The sequence below is a fragment of the Ahaetulla prasina genome, chromosome 2, assembly GCF_028640845.1.
Source record: "Ahaetulla prasina isolate Xishuangbanna chromosome 2, ASM2864084v1, whole genome shotgun sequence".
NCBI classification, from domain to species: Eukaryota; Metazoa; Chordata; class Lepidosauria; order Squamata; family Colubridae; genus Ahaetulla; species Ahaetulla prasina.
Window position 1 is genome coordinate 12,531,388 of NC_080540.1, and position 24,276 is coordinate 12,555,663.

General features: G+C 45.3%; 1 protein-coding gene across 2 annotated transcripts; it reads left to right on the top strand.

Annotated features, from left to right (window-relative positions):
• Nucleotides 1–2,037: 2,037 nt before the first annotated feature.
• Nucleotides 2,038–24,276, top strand: LOC131192475 (uncharacterized). 2 transcript variants are annotated; one of them, XM_058171651.1, is made up of 7 exons: nt 2,038–2,341; nt 11,390–11,520; nt 14,945–15,070; nt 17,706–18,842; nt 19,429–19,477; nt 22,063–22,177; nt 22,917–23,142. In XM_058171651.1, the coding sequence occupies exons 3-7, from the start codon at nt 14,974–14,976 to the stop codon at nt 23,007–23,009; spliced, it is 1,491 nt and encodes a 496-aa protein (XP_058027634.1). In that variant the 5' UTR covers nt 2,038–2,341; nt 11,390–11,520; nt 14,945–14,973; the 3' UTR covers nt 23,010–23,142. The 2 variants fall into 2 exon arrangements, with proteins under 2 accessions (XP_058027634.1, XP_058027633.1); XM_058171650.1 differs by lacking the exons at nt 19,429–19,477; nt 22,063–22,177 and having other exon boundaries at nt 22,917–24,276.

Below are 24,276 nucleotides of genomic sequence, written 5' to 3' on the forward strand. Positions count from 1 at the left end.
GGCAAATTCCTTCTGTGTTCAATCACACTTGGCCAATAAAAAATTCTATTCTAAATGTGGTCTTACTGAGGCTTTATAAAAAGGTACGAGTACTTTACGTGATCTTGATTCTATCCCCCACATTACACACGGGGTTGGAGCACACCGGCAGCCTAGAGGAGCCCCCTGCCTACTCAGAAGTCTATCTTGTCCCTGCTTTGGCGTTCCCTTCCCTGCCCCAGAGCTGGCTGGGGTTGCCTTGCGAACCGCAGGTGTCACTAGCGCTCCTCCTCGGAGTTTTTCCGCTCCTCTTGGAGGCACCTGCCAGCATAGAGTTAGGAAAACTCAAGAGGGGTGTGTGGCTTTCGCGTCACGTTAGGCCCGTTACGTTGGGTAAAAGGGGAGGAAATCGGAAAACGCGGCGCGTTTGCAAGCCTCGGAGGGTGGATGCCGGCTACTTTTTCCCACCGGAGTGCTCCCGTAAACGTCCGGTGATTCCCACGTGCAAGCGATCCCACGACTGAAATATTAAAGGGGAGCAGCAGCAGCAGCCCCCACAAATGCCCAGCCAAGCGGGCCTGGAGGATATGCATAATCACCTAATGTCAAAAGTACAAGTCCTTGATGGATACTCAAGTGACATAGAGAGTAAATTTGAGGGTTGATCACCGCGTGAGTAGACGCATCTTCCTCGGGCATTTTTGATTTTGCGAGGAAAATAAGCGCTTTTAGCCATTTAGAGAGGATGAAACCGGCTGGAGAAGAGGATTTAACTTAAAACGGGAAGTTTCTTTCCCCCCCAACCTCTCCCCGCAGATAAAGAGCCAACGTCCACATTTGCGATCTATCCCCGCAACCCGTCTTAAAACCCACAGGTCGAAGTGTGTGTGGTTTTTTTTTAACCCATTGTCTCCCCTTCCCTCCCTAATTTGGAATTTGGGGGGGGGAAAACTTTATCGAACAATTCTTGAGACTCGAAAACGTGGCAATTAAGGACAGGGCTCCCGAGGCTCCTTAAAGTTAAAAGTCCCAAACTTTTCCTCCTTTCTCCGCCCGCCAATGTCCTAATGTCCCTTTTTAATCCGCATCCATTTCATGTATTCATAATCACGTTTATACTTTTATCCGTTATCTTATATACGCTGGACAAATTAAATAAAATAAATTTAAAAAATAAATAAATTCCACCGTAAGTGCACCTGCGTGCCTGTCCTTAATATTCCTTTTTACTCTTACTCTTTTCATGTATCCAGATTATCTTTATACTTTTAACCTGTCATTTTACGTTGTTGTTGTTGCTAGTTGCGAAGTCGTGTCCGACCCATCGCTTATATATCTTATATATGATTGACAAATAAATAAAATAAAATAAATAAATTTCCCCAGTTGGAACTTTTTCCCCAACCGGGCGCCCTCCAGATGTGCGGGCACTGCAATTCCCCCTCCCTCCCCAAGGGCAGATCCAGACAGATGGGAGAGTTTGGGAATCGCAACCGATAATAATAATAATAATAATAATAATAATAATAATAATAATAATAATAATAATAATAATAATAATAATATTTTAATTTGTATACCGCCCTTCTCCCGAAGGACTCAGGGCGGTGAACAGGCAGATAAAATACAAATACACACAATAATTAAAAACATCCCTTAAAAAACTAATTTAAATGCCCAAATGTTAAAATAACATACTCCGGAGGACAAATCGCTTAGAAGGCAGAGAAACATCCGATTCTTTCTTTTTCTTTCTATGATCCCCCATCATAGGAAAAAAAAAATTAAAAAATATAATAAAAAAATAAAACTGGGGGTGGGTGGGGAGGGAGGGGGGGGAAGACGTAAATTCGCGCCTTTTCACATTCGACCCCGAGGTCTTTAGGGAGCTGTAGTCTTTTTCCTTCCCCTGACCCAGAAAAACTACACTTCCCGCTCCCCTGCGTGCCCCATTCATCGCCCGGCCAATCAGCGAGGCGCCTCTCCTCCGCTCCTATTGGCCCGCGTCGGGCGGGGTGGGGGGTGGGGGGGGAGGAGCAGGAAGAAGAGTCCTCAACCTTCTCGCGAGTTGCACTTTGAGGCCTTTGCTCCCTTGTGCCGCGAGCGGGAGACCCGGCGGCGGACTTGGCGGGCGAAAGGCGGAGGCAGAGGGCGGGGGGGAGCAGAGGCTCGCGCTCCGGCCCCGGCTGGATTTGGAGGAAGAGGAGGAGGAGGACAGGGGGGAGTCCGAGGCGGCAGCTTCCCGACCGAGGGAGGAGACGGGCAGGCGCTGAGACCAGCTTCCCCCCGCCCTCCTGCCCGCCCGCACGGAGCAGCTCTGGATTCCGTAGCCGCCACCGGCTTTTCCCTCCCGCGACGCTTCGTAAGGGTGTTTTTCTTTGTCCAGCTTTCTCCCAACGCCGGGTCTTCCGGAAGGGCCGGACTCCAGCTCCCATCGTTCCCGGGAGGTGGGGGGGCGGCGGAGGCCGGCTCTGGCTGGGGATGATGGGAGCTGGAGTCCGATTATTAGACTCCCGACTCTCCTCTCTTCTTCTTCTTCTTCTTCTTCTTCTTCCTCCCCCCCACCATCCCTCCTTGCAAAAAGAAAGAGAGAGGGGGGGGGAAAGCCCAGCTGTGCTTTGGTGTGTCTTTGCTCCGGAGTTGCATGCAGACGATCGCTGGAACCCGGGTTCTTGCCCGCCAGGAGAGAGGGAGGCGGGTGTGGGGGGGTGGGGTGGAGAAAGAGAGATCCTCCTTTGAGTAATCGGCGGTCCCAACTTTCCTCTCGGAAGAGAAACTTTTCCCGTGGTGGTGATGTTGATGGTGGTGGTGGTGGGGTGGAAGAGGAGAAGGAAGGTCGCCTCCTTTGTCGTCTCTCTCTCGGCTGGGCCACCCACACCGGCTGCTCCTTGGGAGAGGATAGCTAAGGCGTGCTTGGATGAAATAAATGATTTTTAAAGAATAGAAGAAAAGCTGCCGTGAGGATCGGTTGTCCGGGGAACCCGAGTCGGAGATAGAGAGGTTTTGCAAGCGTGTTGGGGTGGTGGAAAAAGCTTCTCTTTTTTTTTTTCCTCTCTTCTAAAAGGCATCTGGTTGGCTACATTGGCAAACAGGATGCTGCATAAGGTAGGCCTTTGTCTGATCCGGAAGAGGTCTTTTGCTTTTTTTATTTATTTCTTGGGTTGGGTATCTTACCTGACTTTACACAGCATGGAATCATGCAATAATAAAAAAAAAGCAACTCCACAAGGGATAATTTTACTAGAGTGCTCCCCCCCCCATTTTATTTTATTTTATTTTATATTATTTTGCACTTGCACTTGCATGGCAGTGAGTCTCTTTGCAGGAAAAGAATAAGAAAAAAATAATAATTCACGGGACTTCATTCAGTGTGTAAACCCGCCTAATAGTGTGGTGTACCTTTGGCAGCCTGTTCCAACAATGGCTACCTAAAAGCACCCTGCTCTGCTGTCTTTTAAGACAATCTCTGGAAGCCAGCAGGTTCAGTTTCGCTATTGCTCTGCTCCCTGGTTAACTTGACCCTGTGCTGAGTATTGATTTTCCCTGGAATGGTGCAATTTGTGATCATTGGAAAGGTATTTACCTAGTATAGGTAACAGGCGCGGAAATGCTTTTAAACCAAAATAAAGTTCAAAGGCAACTTTTTCCTGCATGGGGTGGGTTATCATCAAGACTGGATGGATTTTAGCAGGGAGCAACTGCATTCTTTCACGGTTGTTAGGATTTCTGTCTAAAGTCAAGGCTTTTCCACTGAATTCAATGGGCTTTAGTTGGCTGCAGTCTGTTTTACAAGCAAGCAATACTGAGCTGAGGGGGATTTCTTACCACCATGGTTTTCCAGCCAGTGCTGCTATGTTTTTGTTCACACAGAGTGGTAGGCCCTTTCATAAACAGCGTAGGGCACTAATTCAAAAGGTGTGTGCGCTGAGATCATAGATAATATACTGTGTACAGAAAGATGGATGTGTGGTAGAAGAGCCACACGTGGAGGTGAACCCCGGTTTCGACACACTGCTTATGTGTGATACTAGTGACAATGTCACTAAATGGTGGTGATGTCTCCAAAATATATCAGAGCATCACATTTGGACTGTGCTCTTGCTTGTAACTGTAAACTGGATTGCAGATAGTCCTTGATTTACGACCACAATTGAACCCAAAATTTCTGTTTTTTTTAAAAAATTTGAATTTATATCCCGCCCTTCTCTGAAGACTCAGGGCGGCTTACACTGTGTTAAGCAATAGTCTTCATCCATTTGTATATTATATACAAAGTCAACTTTATAGCCCCCAACAATCTGGGTCCTCATTTTACCTACCTTATAAAGGATGGAAGGCTGAGTCAACCTTGGGCCTGGTGGGGCTTGAACCTGCAGTAATTGCAAGCAGCTGCTGTTAATAACAGACTGTCTTACCAGTCTGAGCCACAGAGGAGCTTTTGCCTCCTTTTACAACTTTTGTTACCACAGTGGTTAAAGGAATCTCTGCAGTTGTTCAATTAGTAACAAGGTTGTTAAGCCAATCTGGCTTCCCCATTGACTTTGCATGTCAGAAGGTCATAGGGACATGGCAACCGTCATAAATATGACCTAATGGCCAAGTGTCTGAATTTTGATCACATGACCATGGCCTCAATCGTAAGTGTGAAAAACTATCATAAGTCACTGTTTTACTGTTGTTGTAACTTTGAGTGGTCACTAAACGAATGATTGTAAATTGATGATTACCTGTATTTCGCATGACTGTTTAAAAAAGCCTTCCTCAGCTTCACTTATTCCAAATACAATTAGACTACAACTCCCAGCCTCCCTTTCCTGATAGTTGATTGATTAGATCAGGGGTCCCTAACCCATCAGGGGATGTGGTGGCTCAGTGGCTAAGATGCTGAGCTTGTCGATCAAAAGGTCGGCAGTTCAGTAGTTCAAATCCCTAGTGCTGCATAACGGGGTGAGCTCCCGTTACTTTCGAAAGCACGTAAAAAGTGCAAGTAGAAAAATAGGGACCACCTTTGGTAGGAAGGTAACAGCGTTCCGTGCACCTTTGGCGTTTAGTCATGCCGGCCACACAACCATGGAGATGTCTTTAGACAGCGCTGGCTCTTCAGCTTTGAAATGAAGATGAGCACTGCCCCCCAGAGTCGGGAACAACTAGCACATATGTGCGAGGGGAACCTTTACCTTTAACCCGTGGGGCATGGGCTAGTACTGGGCCATATCCTGTTAGGAACAGGCTAGGCAATCGAGTGAAACCAGAACCCCTTCTTTCTTTCCATCGGTGGAAAAAATCCCTGAAACTGGTCCCTGGTGCTGGGGTTGGGTAGATTAGATTAGTTATTTTACACTCAGTGGATAAATCCATCTATTTTTGTCAAGAGATGATGTTGACACTGGGGAAGAATGAGCAAAGATACAGTTCTGTTCCATCTTTCATTTTTTCACAGCTGCCTCTTGCTATAGGGGAAAGTACATTTAGAAATCCCACCTAGTCTATAGCTGTGAAATTCCCCCAGGTCCATGTACACCAATAGTAGCGGGCCTAGCCCTACTTAGTTCTGAGCCCAGGCAAGGTCAGCTGGGTGTAATCAGGAAATAAATTGCTTTCTATGTTTACAGGGTGACTTATAATTACCAATACACTTAGGAACTATTAAAAGTATGGAGCTACATAACCACTCCACATTAAATTGCAGCATTGATCCTTAACCATCTTTTGCCATGTCACAATCCTGTGAATCTAAGAAAGGCTTGAGGGATTCTTCTAATCGCCCATAGGGAGCTTACCACATCACCCTGCGTGTGAAATTCCAAAGTCATGGGGTGCTAGCATAAGAGATACCTTTCTTTGGGTATTCACTGATCGGTATAGTATTCACACCCATTCCTTTGTAAGGGAAATTGCTAGTTAATAGCCCTAGATGCTTAGTGGATGTTCCTTCTATAGGAGCTGCAAAAGACCTTCTGTTTCTGAATGAAGCCCACCCCACTTCAAAGCCCAGATAAAGTGATCCTGCTCTAAATAAGGGGATGGGGTCCTAGCGAGACAGCAAGAGGGGGGGGGGGAGTCTGGAGTTTTCCAGTGGGAAGCCCTACAAGATTGAAATGGCTATTTTTTTTCTCTTGAGTTGTTGAAACAAGCGCCTTATGGATGCACATTGATTTCTACTTATGTCCTGCTTGTGTTGGCTGGTGGAAAAAGCTTGCATGTGGAGTCCTTATTTTCTCTGACCAGTGCTAGCGAGTGTGGGATTTCCTCCTTGTTTATATACAGTAGCTTGCCCTGCCTGTGTTTGAGGGGACGTGGTGTTTTCTCCTTGGTAGTTCGTTGGCTAGTGTTCTCTGCTTGAAACAGAAAACTGGAGAAGAAATTAAAAAAAAAAGGTTCCTAATCAAGGAACCACCATGGAGAAAACCACACCTCCATTAATATAGAAGGTTTTCAACTTACGACCAATTGCTTAGTAACTATTTGAAGCTACGATGGAGCTTCCCAGGGGTACGTGCAGATCTGTACTGACGTTCCAATCTCCATCCTCACAAGGTGATGCAACCACATTTCAGGTGCTTAGCAAGTGGCCGGCATTTTCGGCTGTTTGCAACATCCTATGATCATGTGACCACATTTTATGAGGTTTTGGGCAAAACTGGCCCGTAACACACCATTGGTTCGCTTAGCAACTGCCACAAAAAAGGACATAAAATTACCTTACAATTAAAATGTATTAAAATTACATAAAGTGACCCAGTGTGCTACCATTATAACCTAGGACCATGAAGTCCATAGTTCCGTTTGGTCGCCACAATATAAAAAAGATGTTGAGACTCTAGAAAGAGTGCAGAGAAGAGCAACAAAGATGATTAGGGGACTGGAGGCTAAAACATATGAAGAACGGTTGCAGGAACTCGGTATGTCTAATTTAATGAAAAGAAGGACTGGGGGAGACATGATAGCAGTGTTCCAATATCTCAGGGGTTGCCACAAAGAAGAGGGAGTCAAGCTATTCTCCAAAGCACTTGAGGGTAGAACAAGAAGAAGAAGAAGAAGAAGAATAGAATTTTATTGGCCAAGTGTGATTGGACACACAAGGAATTTGTCTTGGTGCATATGCTCTCAGTGTACATAAAAGAAAAGATACGTTCATCAAGGTACAACATTTACAACACAATTGATGATCAATATATCAATATAAATCATAAGGATTGCCAGCAACAAGTTATAGTCATACAGTCATAAGTGGAAAGAGATTGGCGATGGGAACTATGAAACGATTAATAGTAGTGCAGATTCAGTAAATAGTCTGACAGTGTTGAGGGAATTATTTGTTTAGCAGAGTGATGGCCTTCGGGAAAAAACTGTCCTTGTGTCTAGTTGTTCTGGTGTGCAGTGCTCTATAGCGTCGTTTTGAGGGTAGGAGTTGAAACAGTTTATGTCCAGGATGCGAGGGATCTGCAAATATTTTCACGGCCCTCTTCTTGATTCATGCAGTATACAGGTCCTCAATGGAAGGCAAGTTGGTAGCAATTATTTTTTCTGCAGTTCTAATTATCCTCTGAAGTCTGTTTTTCTTGTTGGGTTGCAGAACCGAACCAGACAGTTATAGAGGTGCAAATGACAGACTCAATAATTCCTCTGTAGAAGCAATGGGTGGAAACTAATCAAGGAGAGAAGCAACTTAGAACTAAGGAGAAATTTCCTGACAGTTAGAACAATTAATAAGTGGAACGACTTGCCTCCAGAAGTTGTGAATGCTCCAACACTGGAAATTTTTAAGAAAACGTTGGATAGCCATTTGTCTGAAATGGTGTCCGGTTTCCTGCCTCGGCAGGGGGTTGGACTAGAAGACCTCCAAGGTCCCTTCCAACTCTGTTATTATGTTATGTAAGTCAAGGCCTGCCTGTATTGGCAGAGCAAGCTACTGTATGCAGATAAGTCCTCCCCTTACAACAGTTCATTTAATGGCCGCTCAAAGTTACAGCAGCACTGAAAAAAGTGACGTATAACCCCTTTTCACACTTACGACCATTTTAGTATCCCCATGGTCACGTGATCAAAATTCAGACACTTGGCAACTGACTCATATTTATGACGGTTACATCATCGCAGGGTCATGTAATATCCCTCTTTGCCATCTTTTGACAAGCAAAGTCAGTGGGGAACTCAGATTCACTTAACAACTGAATTGGTTACTAACTTACCAACGTCAGTGATTCGCTTAGCAGCTGCGGCAAGGAAAGTCATAAAGAGAAGTAAAACCCGCCTAACAAATGCCTCCTTTAGTAACAGAAATTTGGGGCTCAGTTGTGGTCGTAAATCGAGGACTACCTGTGTATAAATGGGGAGTAAACCCCACACTCAGTTGCACTGATGATGCTGCCCAGTTGAGTAATGAAATGTCTTCAAACAAACAACCAGGTTCAGCACTGCTTTCTCCAAAGCTCAGCCCTGTGCTACACAGATGGTTTTCTACTGAAATAACTATGTGTGTAGTTTAATTGACGAAAATATATTGTATGGGATTTTGAGAAGTGTCTTAGCAGGCCCATTTGGTTTACCTGAGATGCTTAGCTCAGTATAGTTTACCTCATGGCTGCCATGCAAAGGACTTAGACAAGGCCTATATATCACCACCTTGATGACTTTATGATGGGTGGACTTCAACTCCCAGAGTTCCTCTGCCAGCATGCTGGGAATTCTGGGCATTGAAGTCCACACATTTTAAAGTCGGCAAGGTTCAGAAACACAAATCTACTCTCCTGTCAACTTATCAGGAGTAGGGCCTTCTCTGTGGCAGCACCGACGCTCTGGAACGAACTCCCCCCAGCTTACGTCAAGTGCCTGATCTTTGGACCTTTCGTCGTGAGCTAAAAACATATTTATTCATTCAAGCAGGACTGGCATAAATAGTGGATTTTAAATTGGGGTTTTAGTAATATTTTAAATTTTTAAAATCTTTTAAATTACCGGCCATTTAGTAATAATTTATTTTAATTTCTTTTAATTGTATATATTCTGTATTTTATTCTGGCTGTACACCGCCCTGAGTCCTTCGGGAGAAAGGTGGTATAAAAATTTAATAAAATAAATAAATAAATAAATAATTTTGGAGATGGTATATGAAACGGTCTCATAGGTCAAGGGGCTGATATGTCTTTTTGGTCCTTTCTCAAGAACCCCCTGAATATTACAAGCTGTGATTTCAAAGGACTGGTTGAACATGGATTATCATTCCCTGCCTGGACAGTTCCTTTTTTAAAAAAAAAACTACTGCCCCCCCAACCTGGTGCTCTCCATATGTATTGGACCACAGCTTCCATCAGCCACAGCTATGGGATGGTCCCCCTGCTTGTTTCCAGATTTTTCCCACATCGTGGGAAAAAGAAAAAGGCCAGAAATCTGGTAATGGCTTTGCATCTAGAAGTGGAAGAGAGTGATATTTGGAAGGGAAGAGAACACTCTTACACATTCCAACACTGGAAATTTTAAAGAAAATGTTGGATAACCATCTGACTGAGATGGTGTAGGGTTTCCTGCCTGGGCAGGGGGTTGGACTAGAAGGCCTCCAAGGTCCCTTCCAACTCTGTTGTTACGTTATGTTATGTTATATTATATTATATTATATTATTATATTATATATTATATTATATTTTATTATATTAGAATAGAATAGAATAGAATAGAATAGAATAGAATAGAATAGAATAGAATAGAATTTTTTTATTGGCCAAGTGTGATTGGACACACAAGGAATTTGTCTTGGTGCATATGCTCTCAGTGTACATAAAAGAAAAGATACGTTCATCAAGGTACAACATTTACAACACAATTGATGGTCAATATTATATTATATTATTATATTAGTTATATTACTATTCTACCCTTGTAAGCTCTAGTTTGTGGAACAGGCCATGGTAGACTGGTTGACATGGAATGCGAAGTCATGGACCACGGTTCACAGAGAATAATGGGTGGCTTCACACAATATAGCTTGGCATGCTATGGAAACTCGGTCCCCATCTGAAGAAACTGCTTAGGCCAGGGGTGCCAAACTCGATTTCATTGAGGGCCGCATCAGGGTTGTGTTTGACCTGGGGGGGGGATGGGGACGTGGTGTGGCCAGGGTGAGAGTGGCCAGCTTGACATCACTTGTGTCTGTGGGGGGGGGGGGGCGCCTGTTCCCTCTGCCAGCGAAAACAGGCTCCCGAGCTCCGTTTTCGGCTGGGATGGCCCCCTGCAACCCTCTGCTGGCGAAAACATGCAGCCCTCCCACGCTCTGTTTTCACTGGCAGAGGCACCGCGGCCCAGTCCTTCACTGTTTCCAGGGCAGCCCCACGGGCCAGATCTAAGCACCCCATGGGCCAGATCTGGACCGCGGGCCTTGAGTTTGACACCCCTGGCTTAAAACAAGAGCCAATAGACTCTGGAGTTCCAGTGTTCCTCATGCAAGATTTTACATTTTTAAATAGGCTGGGGCTGACTTCTTTTTTTCTGACACTCAATTAGTTTTTTACTTGGGAGAGAAATGAACAGAGCATTGTGCTCCTTTTGCCTGCTTCCAAAGTCTTGTTGATTTTAATCAAACTTGAGCCAGTAGATCAACGGCTACATTTTCTTTGTCTGCTGACGCTTGAGAGAAATTGGAGCTCTTCCATTTATTTCTGCAGAATGCAAACAAAGAAGAAATCCAAACGTGAATAATAAATATTTGTGGTTCTAGATTTCTAGGGATGGCCAAATGATCGGACATTTCCTTAGAAATGAAAACCCAGCTGGGTGACTTTGGGCCAATCACCAGGAGATGGTGAGTTGTGGTCCCACCTTACCCATGAAAGCTGGCTGGGTGATTTTGGGGCAGTCCCATTCCCTCCACCAAATCTACCTCACAGGATTGTTGTTGAGGGGAAAATAAGAGGAGGAAGGCGTATTAGGCATATCTGTCTGCTTGAGTTACTTATAAAGTAATAAACATGAGATTACAAAATCTAAATAAATCGGAGATGGGCACGGTAGGAGAAGTAGTGCAGAAATATACAAAGGTGTGTGGAGAAAAGGAGACCAAAGAGACTATGTCCCAAAGGGTGCTTTTTCAAGAGGCAACTGGACTTTCTTTGTTTTTCCTTGAAGACATTTCGCTTCTCATCCAAGAAGCTTCTTCGGTTCAGAACTGAAGCGAAACGTTTTCAAGGAAAAATAAAGACAGTCCAGTTGCCTCTTGAAAAAGCACCTTTGGGACAACCATGACCTGGATGACTGAGAATCTCCATAGACAGAAGGACTATGGCTTGCTAAGGGTGAAGGAGAGAGAAAATTAGAAGTGTCTTTATATGCTGGGAAAAACAAGGGTCTTTTTGTGTGCAGAATTCTAGTGAGTTCAGGTAAACAACCCTAACTTTTTGTTCACTTCTTTTAATTTTAGGGATATCAGCAGGTTTACAGGATCCGCGCAGCCTATTCCTGAAGGTGACTCCTTGGACCTAAATCCTGCTGTGGGCCTACTTCCATATCAGCACTTCAATCACTGTGTCCCTCAAAAGGGAAAATTTCTAAGTAAGCTTGCATTAAAATAACATTTAGTGTGGCTTGATTGCTTAAATGTTTGCAGATTTTGAGTGTAGAGTTGATAATTTTATAAAACAGTGATGCACAAAAAATCCCAACCCTTTATCTGTAGTGACCTTCAGGTGTTCCCACCAAGACGGTCCAATTGGGTTGTCTTCCCCCTCCCGTTTATGCAAATGTGAGATCCTTAAGGGGCAGAATGGGTCACATGGTGCTTAAGGCATCTATTTCGTCCCTTAAAACTCCTGGACTAGATCTTTGCCTGCTTTGGAACACCCTATAAAACATTGTTCAAACTGATTGAAGTTGAATGTTCCTAGGATTAAATCCCCACTGATTTTAGGGAAATGTCACACCTTCTATTGTTTCTTCGGCTCCTGTGTTAATGAGGTAAAATGGAGAAAAAAAATTACCTCTGCAAGGAACGTGTGGAGTGGGGCTAAAGCCAGTTCATTTTCCCATCTCTTTTCTAAGACAGATTCATACTCGGCTGGATTTATATTTGAATTTTATCCAAATGTAACTTTTGTGTGTGCAGTGGGTAGAATAGAATAGAATAGAATAGAATAGCAGAGTTGGAATTTTTATTTATTTATTTGTTTTTATTTGCATTTATATCCCGCCCTTCTCCGAAGACTCAGGGCGGCTTACACTATGTTAGCAATAGTCTTCATCCTATTTGTATATTTATATACAAAGTCAACTTATTGCCCCCAACAATCTGGGTCCTCATTTTACCTACCTTATAAAGGATGGAAGGCTGAGTCAACCTTGGGCCTGGTGGGACTGGAACCTGCAGTAATTGCAGGCAGCTGTGTTAATAACAGACTGTTTTACCAATCTGAGCCACAGAGGCCTTGACCTTGGAGGTCTTCTAGTCTGGGCCCCTGCTTAAGCAGAAAACCCTACACCACTTCAGACAAATGGTTATCCAATCTCTTCTTAAAAACTTCCAGTGTTGGAGAATTCACAACTTCCGGAGGCAAGTTGTTCCACTGATTAATTGTTCTAATTGTCAGGAAATTTCTCCTAAGTTTCTTCTCTCCTTGATTAGTTTCCACCCATTGCTTCTTGTTCTACCCTCAGATGCAGTGGTGGGTTTCAAATTTTTTTACTACTGGTTCTGTGGGTGTGGCTTGGTGGGTGTGGTATGGCTTGGTGGGCGTGGCAGGGGAAGGATACTGTAAAATCTCCATTCCCACCCCACTCCAGGGGGAGGTAACTGCAAAATCCCCATTTCCTCTCAATCAGCTGGGAATTGGGAGGCAGAGAATAGATGGGGTTGGGTCAGTCAGAATTTTTACTACTGGTTCTTCAAACTACTCAAAATTTCTGCTACCAGTTCTCCAGAACTGGTCAGAACCTGCTGAAACTCACCTCTGCTCAGGTGCTTTGGAGAATAGCTTGACTCCCTCTTCTTTGTGGCAACCCCTGAGATATTGGAACACTGCTATCATGTCTCCCCTAGTCCTTCTTTTCATCAAACTAGACATAGCCAGTTCCTGCAACCGTTCTTCATATGTTTTAGCCTCCAGTCCCCAAAACATCTTTGTTCCTCTTCTCTGCACTCTTTCTAGAGTCCACACATCTTTTTTACATCGTGGCAACCAAAACTGAATGCAGTGAAGGCATTACTTGTGTGTAGACCAATGTTTGACTCCCAGAATTCCTCAGCCAGCATGGCTATTTGGGGAATTCTGGGAGTTGAAGGTCACACATCTTAAAAGTTACCAAGCTAAGGAACATGGTTATAGATGGTACCCAGGGGTCTGCAAACTTGGTTCTTTTCAGACTTGTTGCCTTCAACTCCCAGCAAAGCTGGCTGAGGAACTCTGGGAGTTGAAGTCCACAACTCTTAAAAGAGCCAAGTTTGCAGACTCCTGGACTATAGCCAAAGCTCTTGACACATTCTTTCTATTGATAGCAGAAAGACCTTCATGCTCACAGCAGAAGCTGTTGCTTTGTGGCACTTCCTGGAATGTCTGTATGACCACACAATGTTGCAAGGTCACATGGTCAGTCCAGGAAGTGTTTAAAGGAGCAATGCTCTCGAAGAACCCTGTAAGAAGTCCTGACCTACTGTGATGAGTTGGATGATGTTTCACGCTTTTGGGGAAAAAAAGATAGGATATAAACTAGACTTGGCTTCTCTTAGTGTTTATCCTACTGTAGTTTTCTGGAAGTGAGAAGCATTTATTTGTTTGTTCATTGGTGGCAGAATTCGTAGGTCAATTCTTTTACAGCCCAATTTCACATCTCATATTATATGCACCTTTAATTTGCTGTGTGGCCAATTTAAAACTGATACTTCCAGATAAATAAATGTCAGCTGATTAATTCATTGGTGAAAAGAATCTTTCAACTCTTTATACATCTTAAATAATGAAAGCTGGAAATTCAAAATGGTTTTGCTTGTATTTCTAGTTGATAGTTTTGGAGCAGTGTTGTATGGAGATTTGTAGTGACATTTTTTTAAAAAAAAATTAACATCAGAGGAAAAGAGGGTGGATAAAAATCGATGATTTCTTTTTAAATTAAAAAACCTGGATTTTTAAATTTTAAATCGGATTTTTTTTTAATTTTTGTCAAATTTATTTTAATAAAATACTTTCTAAAAATAGTTTTCTATTTAAGATACATTAATAATTTAGTTTATTCAGCATGGAATGGAGCTTAGTTACATAGCATGAGGCTGTATATTCTGCAGTATTGGGATTGTCGGTGAGTCAACAGCGGGTCAGAGGAGGAGCCGCTGCGGGACAGAGATGAAAGCTGCTCTTTAAAAATTATGATTTAAATCGAGTTGATTTAAATCAAGCCTTTTTACTAGTGATTTAAATCGTGATTTAAATCAAATCCACCCTGGAGGAAAATGAATAAGATAGGACTAAGAAGCAATTATATTAATACAATGTTTCCCCGAAAATAAGACCCTGTCTTATATTTTTTTGAACCCCGAAATAAGCGCTTGTCCTTATTTTCGGGGAGGTCTTATTTTGGGGCGTGTGGAGCAAGATGGGGTTCCTCTAGCCGTCTTAACCTGACTTCCAGCTCTGTCTCCCTAACCCAGGGAGGGGTCTGCAAATTTGGGAATTGAAGTCCACAAGTCTTAAAAGAGCCAAGTTTGCAGACCTGTGCCCTAACCCTAACCAAAGGAAATGGCGGGGTACGGCTGCACATGCGTTTAAACATTTTCGTGGAGGGCTTATTTTCTGAGAAATACGGTAATACATTTTCTGTGTGAGCTAGATAGGCAGTTCCTAAATACAATAAATAAATAAAGATGAAATAGAAATAACATTGATGGTGGTTCCGACCATCATCCATCTTGCATTGAGTTAGATCTTGAATTGTTCTTATTCCTTCCCTCCCTCCCCCCCTCCTCTCCCCTTATCCTGCTCCTAATTTCCAGGGTTTTGTGTCATCCCATGATGCGGTCATATGTTTCTCAGAAGCAAAGTCAGCTTTGTTGATCGGGCGCAAAGACCCCTCTCGAAAGAAGCCATGCAGGACAGCTATCAGAATGTCATGGCGCTGGGTAAGAATCCATGGTCGCCCCATACAAGAAGGGCCTTTCGCTGGTTCTCTCCTGGCATGAGAATCGCCCTGTGCTGCCACCCACTATTTTATACAGGTAGTCCTCGACTTACGACCACAGTGGAGCCCCCAAATTTCTGCTGTTTAGTGAAACTTGTGTGAAGTGAGTTTTGCCCCACTTTACTGTGCCACCGTTGTTAAGTGAATCGCTGCAGTTGATGAGTTAGTAACTCGGTTGTTAAGTGAATCTGGCTTCCCCATTGTGAGAAGGTCGCAGAAAGGGGATCGCATGACCCTTGGTCATAAATATGAATCTAGAATTGCCAAGCATCTGAATTTTGATCACACGATCCTGGGGGAAGCCGCAAAGATCGAAACTGTGAAAAACGGTCATAAGTTAACATTTTTCAGTGCCGTTATAACTTTGAACGGTCACTAAATGAACTGTTGTAAGTCGAGGGCTACCTGTACCTCCCTATCTGTGTGCATAATCTTAGGGGATAGTCTGGACAATGTGATTGGCACCGAAAGCTGGGTATAGCATTCCCTGCGGGGTATGGTGCTGTACTCCTAGGAGTACAAATAGGGCACTATTAAGATAATGATCAACTCCTCTTAGTGTGGTGTTTCTCAACCGTGGCAATATTAAGAGTCCCCTGCAGATTTTACTCCGCTAGTCGTTGCCGACTATAGGGGTCAGTGCTCATCTCCGTTTCAAGGTCTTTCAGCCAGGACTGTCAGAAGATGTTTCCGTGGCCATGTGGCCAGCATGACATCACAGAGCGCTGTTATCTTCCCACCGAAATGGTACCTATTTATCTACTCACATTTGCATGCTTTCGAACAGTTAGGTTGGCAGGAGCTGGGGCGAGGACGGGAGCTCACCCCGTCTGTGGCGCTCGGGTCTTGAACCTAGACTGCTGGCTTTCCGATTGACAAAGCCCAGAGTCTTAACTACTGAGCCACAGCACCACTCCAATATTATGATGGTGAACTTCAACTCCCAGAATTCTTTTAGCCAGCACGTTGGCTGGAGAATGCTGTGAGCTGAAGTCCATCAATCTTAATGTTGCTGAGAAACTGTCTTAGAACATTCTGGTTTCTACCAGAATGCTCGTCAGGAATGATAAGAGAGCCTCCACATTCTGGAGGACCATGGCTTCCTTTAACTCTAGATCAGAATCCCTGACACATTTAAGTCTTTACTCCAAAGGACGACTTATCTGCAGGGTCTATTTTCTTCATTTTCGGCTTTCTCTTTCCACACAAGCCTTCCTAAGCTTTTAAGATGACCCTATGTGACTTTGCACTGGGTTCCTCTACTGCTGATAGAGGACAGGATCTTCTGTAACAGTTTTTTTGTAATTTATATGTTCTGTTCAATTCGAATCGTTTGTTCAATCAAGTTTTGGAATTGGCTTCTGAATCTTGACTGGCATCAGTTATGAATTGATGCGACTTTATATTTATATTATATTTATATATTTATATTTATATTCCTATTATATTGGCTTAATCTGAGCTTGAAATTTCCTTCAAATCATGTCCAATTTGTGGCAAGTCCCTAGACTTGTCTCCTCTTGTCTTGTTTCCTCAACACTGTCTCCCCAACCCCAATTTTCTAGACTACTCTATAGTTCTGGATTTTTTTGAAGGTCTTCCATCCATATACTAACCAGGTCAGATCCTGCTCAGCTTCTGAGTTCAAACAAGGTCAGCCTAGTGCTGCCATCTGTTGAGAAGAAACAAAATACTTCACGGGACAAGTTCCACCTGTAGGGAGTTTTCAGAACTTCTCATTTTGCTTGTCAGTAGAGTTTCTTTCCTGGGTTTTTGAGCCTCATTCATCCATCAGTTTCCTGGGAGACAAATTAGAAAATTTTCTCACAGTGTAAAGCAATGGTTCTCAATTTTAGCAATGTTAAGATGTGTGGACTTCAACTCTCACAACTCCCTAGGTCAGGGGTCACCAACCTTTCGGACCTCAGGGACCACCAAATTCATAATTTTAAATCCCGCGGACCACTAATATGAATTTTTTTAAAAGATAAATAGTATTTAGTGCAATATAAAAATACAAATAATTTTTCTATGGACCACCAAAATTTTCTCATGGACCACTGGTTGGAGACCATTGCCCTAGGTAGCATGCTGGCTGTGGAATTCTGGGAATTGAAGTCCATACATCTTAATATAGCTAAAATTGAGAAACACTGACGTATGGACTTTTTGGGGAACATAAAATTGGGGTTCTGGATGTTACCTTGAAGTGCCTTGGAGGAAAGGTAGCTTTTAAACGTGATACAAAAAAGAAAAACCAACTTTGCCCTAGACAATTTACCCCAAAGTATTTCATATACAGCAAAATATTGATTTAACAGACTGGGTGGTGGTGGGGATGTTATTCATTAAATCCAAATGTCCATTAACTCCAAATGTCTGTCATTTACATCGTTTATAAATCATATCATTTATATGACGGAAAATCTCATTGTAACAAAAGAGCTTTTGATTAAATGTGAGTTGGCATCCAAACTAAAAAAATGGGTTGGGTGCGTTCTTAATGCTTCTGAAGCTTTACAATAATAATAATAATAACAACAACAACAACATCTGCATTTGTGTTCCTGTGGCAGGCCGGACGCCCCTGTTGCCGAATTACCCTGCCGTTGCAAAAGACACTCAGGAGTCCCAGAGACAAAGGGCCAAGTTTTGGAGCAAAGAAGAGATCGGTCTTTTTGTCGACCTCTGGATCAGCCCGGAAGTCCAGAACGAACTCCAAAACACCTATCACAACGAGGTGGTTTTCAACTGGCTCTCCAACGAAATGGGTTTGCGGGGTTTCAACCGCTCAGCTCGCCAGTGCCGTGAGAAGATGAACGCGCTGAAGAAGAAATTTAAGGAGGTCACCACTCACAACAAATGCCCCGGCGCTGGCGAAGTGCGAACCATGCCATTCTACGACAAGCTAGCCACCATCCTCCTCAGCCGGAGAGATGCCAAGAACTCTTCGAACAGTGGCGATAAGGGCCAGTGGTCCAGGCAAGCTTCCTCGCCGGCTCCAGGAACATCTGGGCAGGCGTCTTTACTTGCGAGGCCATCTTTAATTAGTCCGCCGGGACTGAGGTCCTCCGGGACAGCCAGCCAAAGCAAATCCCACCTGCAGCAGCCCCCTCAAAAGCAACCTCGCCTTCTCCAGGCTGGGACGGTGTCTCCCACTCACTGCCACCGGCCTCTTTTGCAACCCAACCGGAGCTTGGCTATGCAAAAGCACCGGGGACATTCCTCTCCCTGGCCTACCGCCAACCAACTGGCAGTGGTCACTCCCAAAATTGAGGAGCAGTCGCCGGAGGGAGAAGACCCGCCCAACTCGATGTGCTCCGTGCTCCAAGGAAGCCACCTCCCCATGGAGGTGCGGGTGATCGACGAGAACGGCATCACGGTCACCTCCTCCATGTGTGAGGAGGTCAAGCAGGAGCAGGACGAGGAGGACGCAGCTCACGATCCCGAGTTAGAGTTCGATGCCAAGTTCGAAAGAGAAATTGTGGATGATAGCGACCCTCCAGAGGCCACCGGCACCCGTCTGGACCCAGACGCGCTTTCAGAGTATTCGGAAGAACCGTATGACGAGACCGAAGGGGTTGACGACTTGCCTGTGGATTTGCTACAATGTTTCGGAGACCGATTCTCCTCCTTTGGCGGGGTGGAAGAGAGCAACCATGAGCCGGAAAGACCAAAACACGAACATCCATTATCCAGGGCTTTATCTACAGGTAAGAACACTTGAACTTGGCCATCAATGCTGGGATTATTGTGTTCTGCCTTAACCTGTCTCTTCCAGGCATGCACAGGTTGTCCTACGACAGTTTGTTTAGTGACCGTTCAAAGTTACAAAAGCACGGGGGGGAAAAGAGTGACTTATGATCATTTTTCACACTTAACGACCATTGCGGCATCCCCTTGGCCGCGTGGTTTGTATTCTGTCATTTGGCAACTGACTCACATTTATGACAGTTGCGGTGTCCCAGAGTCACGTGATCCCCTCTTGCGACCTTCTGACAAGCAAAGTCCATGGGGCAACGAGAGTCACTTAAGAACCGTGCTACTAATTTAACAATCTGGTGATTCAGTTAACAAACGTGGCAAGAAAAGTCGTAAATTGGGGCAAAACTCACTCGACCAATTTCTCACCTAACTAGCAACATAAATTTTGTGCTCGGTTGAGGTTGTAAGTTGAAAACTACCTGTATTCTCTGAAGTGAGTACTCTCATAAGCACTAGATAACACCGGATTTGGCTTTTAGAGTCTGTAATTATTTTCCACGGGGCTTATCAATCTTTTTTTCTGTTTTTTTCCAGCTGTAAAAAATCTGTGCCTCATTAAGGATTGCATTTTAAATTTTAACATGTGAGTTTTTTCCTTCCGAAGGCGGGAAAATTTGTGTCTTGTTGTTTACTCCCAGAAGTTTCAGGGGAATTCTAGATGCAAAGCTAAAGTTCCTAAGATTGCTCCCATTCTGTAAGGCTGGGCGGTGATGGTTGTTTCTTTGTTTTGAAGGCCTTTGAAATAGTCTTTGTCTAATTAGTCTTGGCAATAGCAATAGCAATAGCATTTAGACTTATATACCGCTTCACAGTGCTTTTTCAGCCCTCTCTCAGCGGTTTATAGAGTCAGCATATTGCCCCCATTTTACCGACCTCAGAAGGATGGAAGGCTGAATCAACTTTGAACCGGTCAAGATCGAACTGCTGGCGGTGGGCAGAGTTAGCCTGCAATACTGCATTCGAACCACTGCGCCACCACAGCTCTTTTCTGCCTATGTAACTGCCTACACAAATCTCTTCCGCTCTCTTGGCAACAATTTCATAAGTGGTTTGCCATTGTCACCTTCTTCCTAGGGCTGAGAGAAAAGAAGTGGCCCCAAAGTGTCTAAGGCAGGATTAGAATTCCTGGTAGCTAGTTGTACCCTGGTGTCTCATCCTCTAGTGCAGCGGCCCCTTACCTTTTGGGCATCAGGGACTGGTTCCGTGGAGAGAGGTTGTTCTGCGGATTGCAGGGGGTGTGGTTTCGCATGCTGCCTGCATCCTGCGGATGAAGCTTTTCTTGTTTGCGCGGCCCGGTTTCTGTCACGCCGCAGCCCAGTGCCGGTCCACAGACTGGGGGGGATGGGGACCCTGCTCTAGTGCAAACATGGCTTCCATTCCAGCTTTTCCAACCCAGATTCATTGTGATGACCTAGGGCATGATACGGAAACAACACAGCCAAAGAACAGGTCTAATTCCCCTTTATTGCTCCAACTTTGCCCCCAAACATCCTCATGTTTACTACAAGTCCTGGAGCAAAGCTCTCACACGCAGCTTCAGCAGCCTCTGGCTGCGAGTAGTCCAGTAAGCCAGGTTAGCCAAACAGTAACCAGAGCAAGAAGTTCAGCGAAGCAGGCAAACCGGGCAAGCCCCACAAGACAGAGAACAGTAATCTCCAGGCGGCAGCAAGGGCACACAAGGCTCCACAGATTCAATGCTTGCTCCCCACAAATGCCCCTCCCACCGGCACCTCCTTACATCTTAGTCCCCAAGTATGCCTTGTTAAAGAGGGGCAGGGCACTCTCGCTCCTCGTAGCCAGCCCAGTCTGTGTTGTTCTTGCCTTCTCTCTTTTCTTTGTGCTCTAGGATCAGGAACGGGTGGTCCCTGCCCTTCGCCTGAGCTCTGTCTCTCCTGCTACATGCCCCCCCACCTCTCCCCATCTGCAGGCCTTTCTAATCCTGGAAAGCCCTGCCCGGACTGACTCTGCCCTTCCCCAGTTTCCTCCAAAGCCAATGGAGCCACCCTCTCAATCTCTGTCGGCTCTTGTTCCAGCTCATCTTCCCCTGCAGATTCAGACTCCAATGGGGGCTATATCATTCATATTGTTAACTGGATGTTTAGCCATCTTTTTTGGTTGAAGAGCCGAAGAATTCCAAGCATTGCACACATTGCTCTTTGTGCAAAACTGTGGTGGCGCAGTGGTTTGAATGCTGTATTGTAGGCTAATTCTGCCCGCTGCCAGCAGTTCGATCCTCACTGGCTCAAGGTTGACTCAGCCTTCCAAGGTTGGTAAAATGAGTGTTGTGTCTCGCTCGCTTTCCCCGCAGCCGGGTCCCTCTTATCTCCTGCCGAATGCTGAGGAATGTCCTGGCATGCCTCCAGGCCCCAGCCCTGGCTCCATGCCCAGGCAAACGGAGCAACTAGACCCCTCCCCCTCCCCCACAGCATGTGAGCCTGAGGAATGTGAATCACCAACAGCTAGAGCCTGGAGAGATCCTCGCTTCAGGAGAATTGATAGGCGACGTCAGCAAAAGGAAGGGAGGGGCAGGCCTGGATAAGTGCTGAGTCATGGAGCCACACCCCATGGCCTATATAAAGGATCTGCTTTCTGGCATTCTCTGAGTCAGGCAAAGTCTACCTTGGATTGCTGAAGTCACTTCCTGGTCTCCTGCCTGCCTTGAGAACTTTGCTAGGGCTTTGGCAGAGCTGCAGAGGCACGCCTGATACGGACTTCCCCGACCCGGCCGTCAGCGGAGGAGTGGGACACGACAATGAGGATCCAGATTGTTGGGGGAAATGTGCTGACTCTAAACCACTTAGAGAAGCTGTATATCAGGGGTCACCAACCTTTCGGACCTCAGGGACCACTAAATTCGTAATTGTAAATCCCGCAGACCACTAATATGATTTTTTAAAAAGATAAATAGTATTTAGTTCAATATAAAAAATGCAAATAATTTTTCTGTGGACTACCAAAATGTTCTCACGGACCACCGGTGATCCATGGGCCACCAGTTGGTGACAGCTGCTGTATACCACTGTGAAACGGTATATAAGTCTTAAGTGCTAGTGCTAATTGCTAAATGCCAGTTTTGGCAAAACTATCATAAAATGCACTCATGTGATCGCAGGACGGCGATAAATGTGTGCCAGTTACTGAGCTCTCTCACTTCTGTTTCTTTTTAAGAGCCGTGGATGGCGGCAGTGGTCAGAATGCAACACTGCAGGCTAACTCATTGCCCAAAAGCCAGGAGTTCGATCCTGACTGGCTCAAGGTTGACTCAGCCTTCCATCCTTCCGAGGTTGGTAAAATGAGGACCCAGATTATTGGGGGCAACAGGCTGACTCTGTAAAACTGCTTAGAGAGGGCTGTAAAGAACTGTGAAGCGGTATGCAGGTAATCCTCAACTTATAACAGTTCGTTTAGTGACCATTCAAAGTTATAATGGCACTACGAAAAGAGACTTAATGACCCTTTTTCACCATCACGACCTTTCCATCATCCCCACGATCATGTGATCAGAATTCAGATGTTTTGGCGACCGGTTCATACTTACAACCGTTGCTGTGTCCCAGGGTCACGGGATCCCTTTTGCGACCTTCTGACAAGCAAAGTCAACGGAGAAGCCAGATTCACTTAACAACCAGGTTACTAACTTATCAACGGCTGTGATTCACTTAACAACCAAGGCAAGAAAGGTCGTAAAATGGGGCAAAATTCACTTTAAAAATGTCTCACTTAACAACAGAAATGTTGGGATCAATTATGGCCGTAAGTTGAGGACTACCTGTATAAGGGCCATTGTTATTGCTGCTGTCGAGCTAAGCTGCAGGGGTCTCCAACCTTGGGAACTTTAGGACTTGTGGACTTCAACTCCCAGAATTCCTCAGCCAGCATGTGCTGGCTGAAGAATTCTGGGAGTTGAAGTCCACAAGTCCTAAAGTTCCCAAGGTTGGAGACCCCTGGGCTAAAGGATGCCTTGCATTCACGTGGGCCTCCTTTTTGACTCCTGATGGTCTCTTCTCTTTCCTCTTCCTCAGCTGAAAGTCTCATTCAGGAGCAGGAGGGGGAAGTTCTTGAGAACTCCGACATCATCTGTGCTCCTTTGGGCAACCTTGGACGGAAGGACCTGAATGCCAGCTTTGAGGGTGTCGGGCCGCCAATCGACCGCGTTCCACCTGCGAGAGGCCTGGGGGACGATGCTCCACTGACCAGCGCGCAGAGAACCGCCCGGTTCAGGAACAAGAGAAAAATTGAGAGAGTCCAGCTGGCAAAGGAGCTAATTAACGCCACCCGAGAAACTGGCGAGAACATCCGCGAGGCTCTTTACGAGCTCGACAGCAAGGAGTCGCAGAGGCGGGTTGACGATCGCAAGGTCGCCGTGTGGTGCGCCAAGCACATCGCGAAAAGCATCCGAGTCTCGAGCCAAACCATGGCCGCCGCCATGCGTGATTCGGACGCCGCCTTCCAGAGGTGCATGGAGAGCTACACAGTGGCCCTAGAGAGGCAGACGACTCTGTTGGAGAACATTGCCGATTCGCTAAACGCCCGCGTCTCGGCTCCCCAGCCTTCCCTCCCCACTTCCACTCCCGCCCATGGGACACGTGAGACCTCCGTGTGCGCGAGTCCTGTACCAGCACCTTCACCGCCCATCCCCATGGAGTCAGAGAAGACTCCCCCCTCGTTGAGAAGCCAGCCTGGAAATGAGGAAGAGTCTCCTGGGGGGGCAGACTCCAATAGCAGTAGCCGATAATAGTCCGAAGCACCCTTCCCCAATTTGGTGCTCCCTCCCCATGGTGTTGGGACCACAACTCCCAGAATTCTCAGCCGGAGGGCACCACACTGAAGAAGGTTGGTCTTCACAGAACACTTGAGCTGCTGCATTGTTCCTCTTGTCAACACAACAGATCACCAAGCCTTCTCCAACGTTGACAAGGTTACCTCAGTACTTCCATTTACTCCTATACAATCGTTCTTCTGTTACGTTACTTGAGAGAGAAAAAAAAACGGTGCTATTTTCTGCACCTTATTCTTGTTTACAAAGCTCTGTTAAACCTGCTTTTTTTTTCTAGCACTGTATACAATACCCAATATTTACTAGACGGCACAGCCAGCTTATGCCATAATAAATTTGTTAGTTTTTAAGATGCCAAAAGACTGCTTGTTGTTTTTGCTGCCAGAGACTCGCCCACTGCCATCCCTGTACAGCACGGGTCTCAAACTCGGATCGCGTCACGTGACGTATCGTGACCTATCGGAATGTTTTTTTTGCCTTTGTAGAGCTGGGGTGGGCGTGGCCTGCGAGTGACGCATCCGGCCCAGTTTGGCAGCCCTGCTGTAGAGAATGTAGCATATAGGTGGTCCTTGACTTACAATCAGTCGCTTAGTGACCATTTAAAG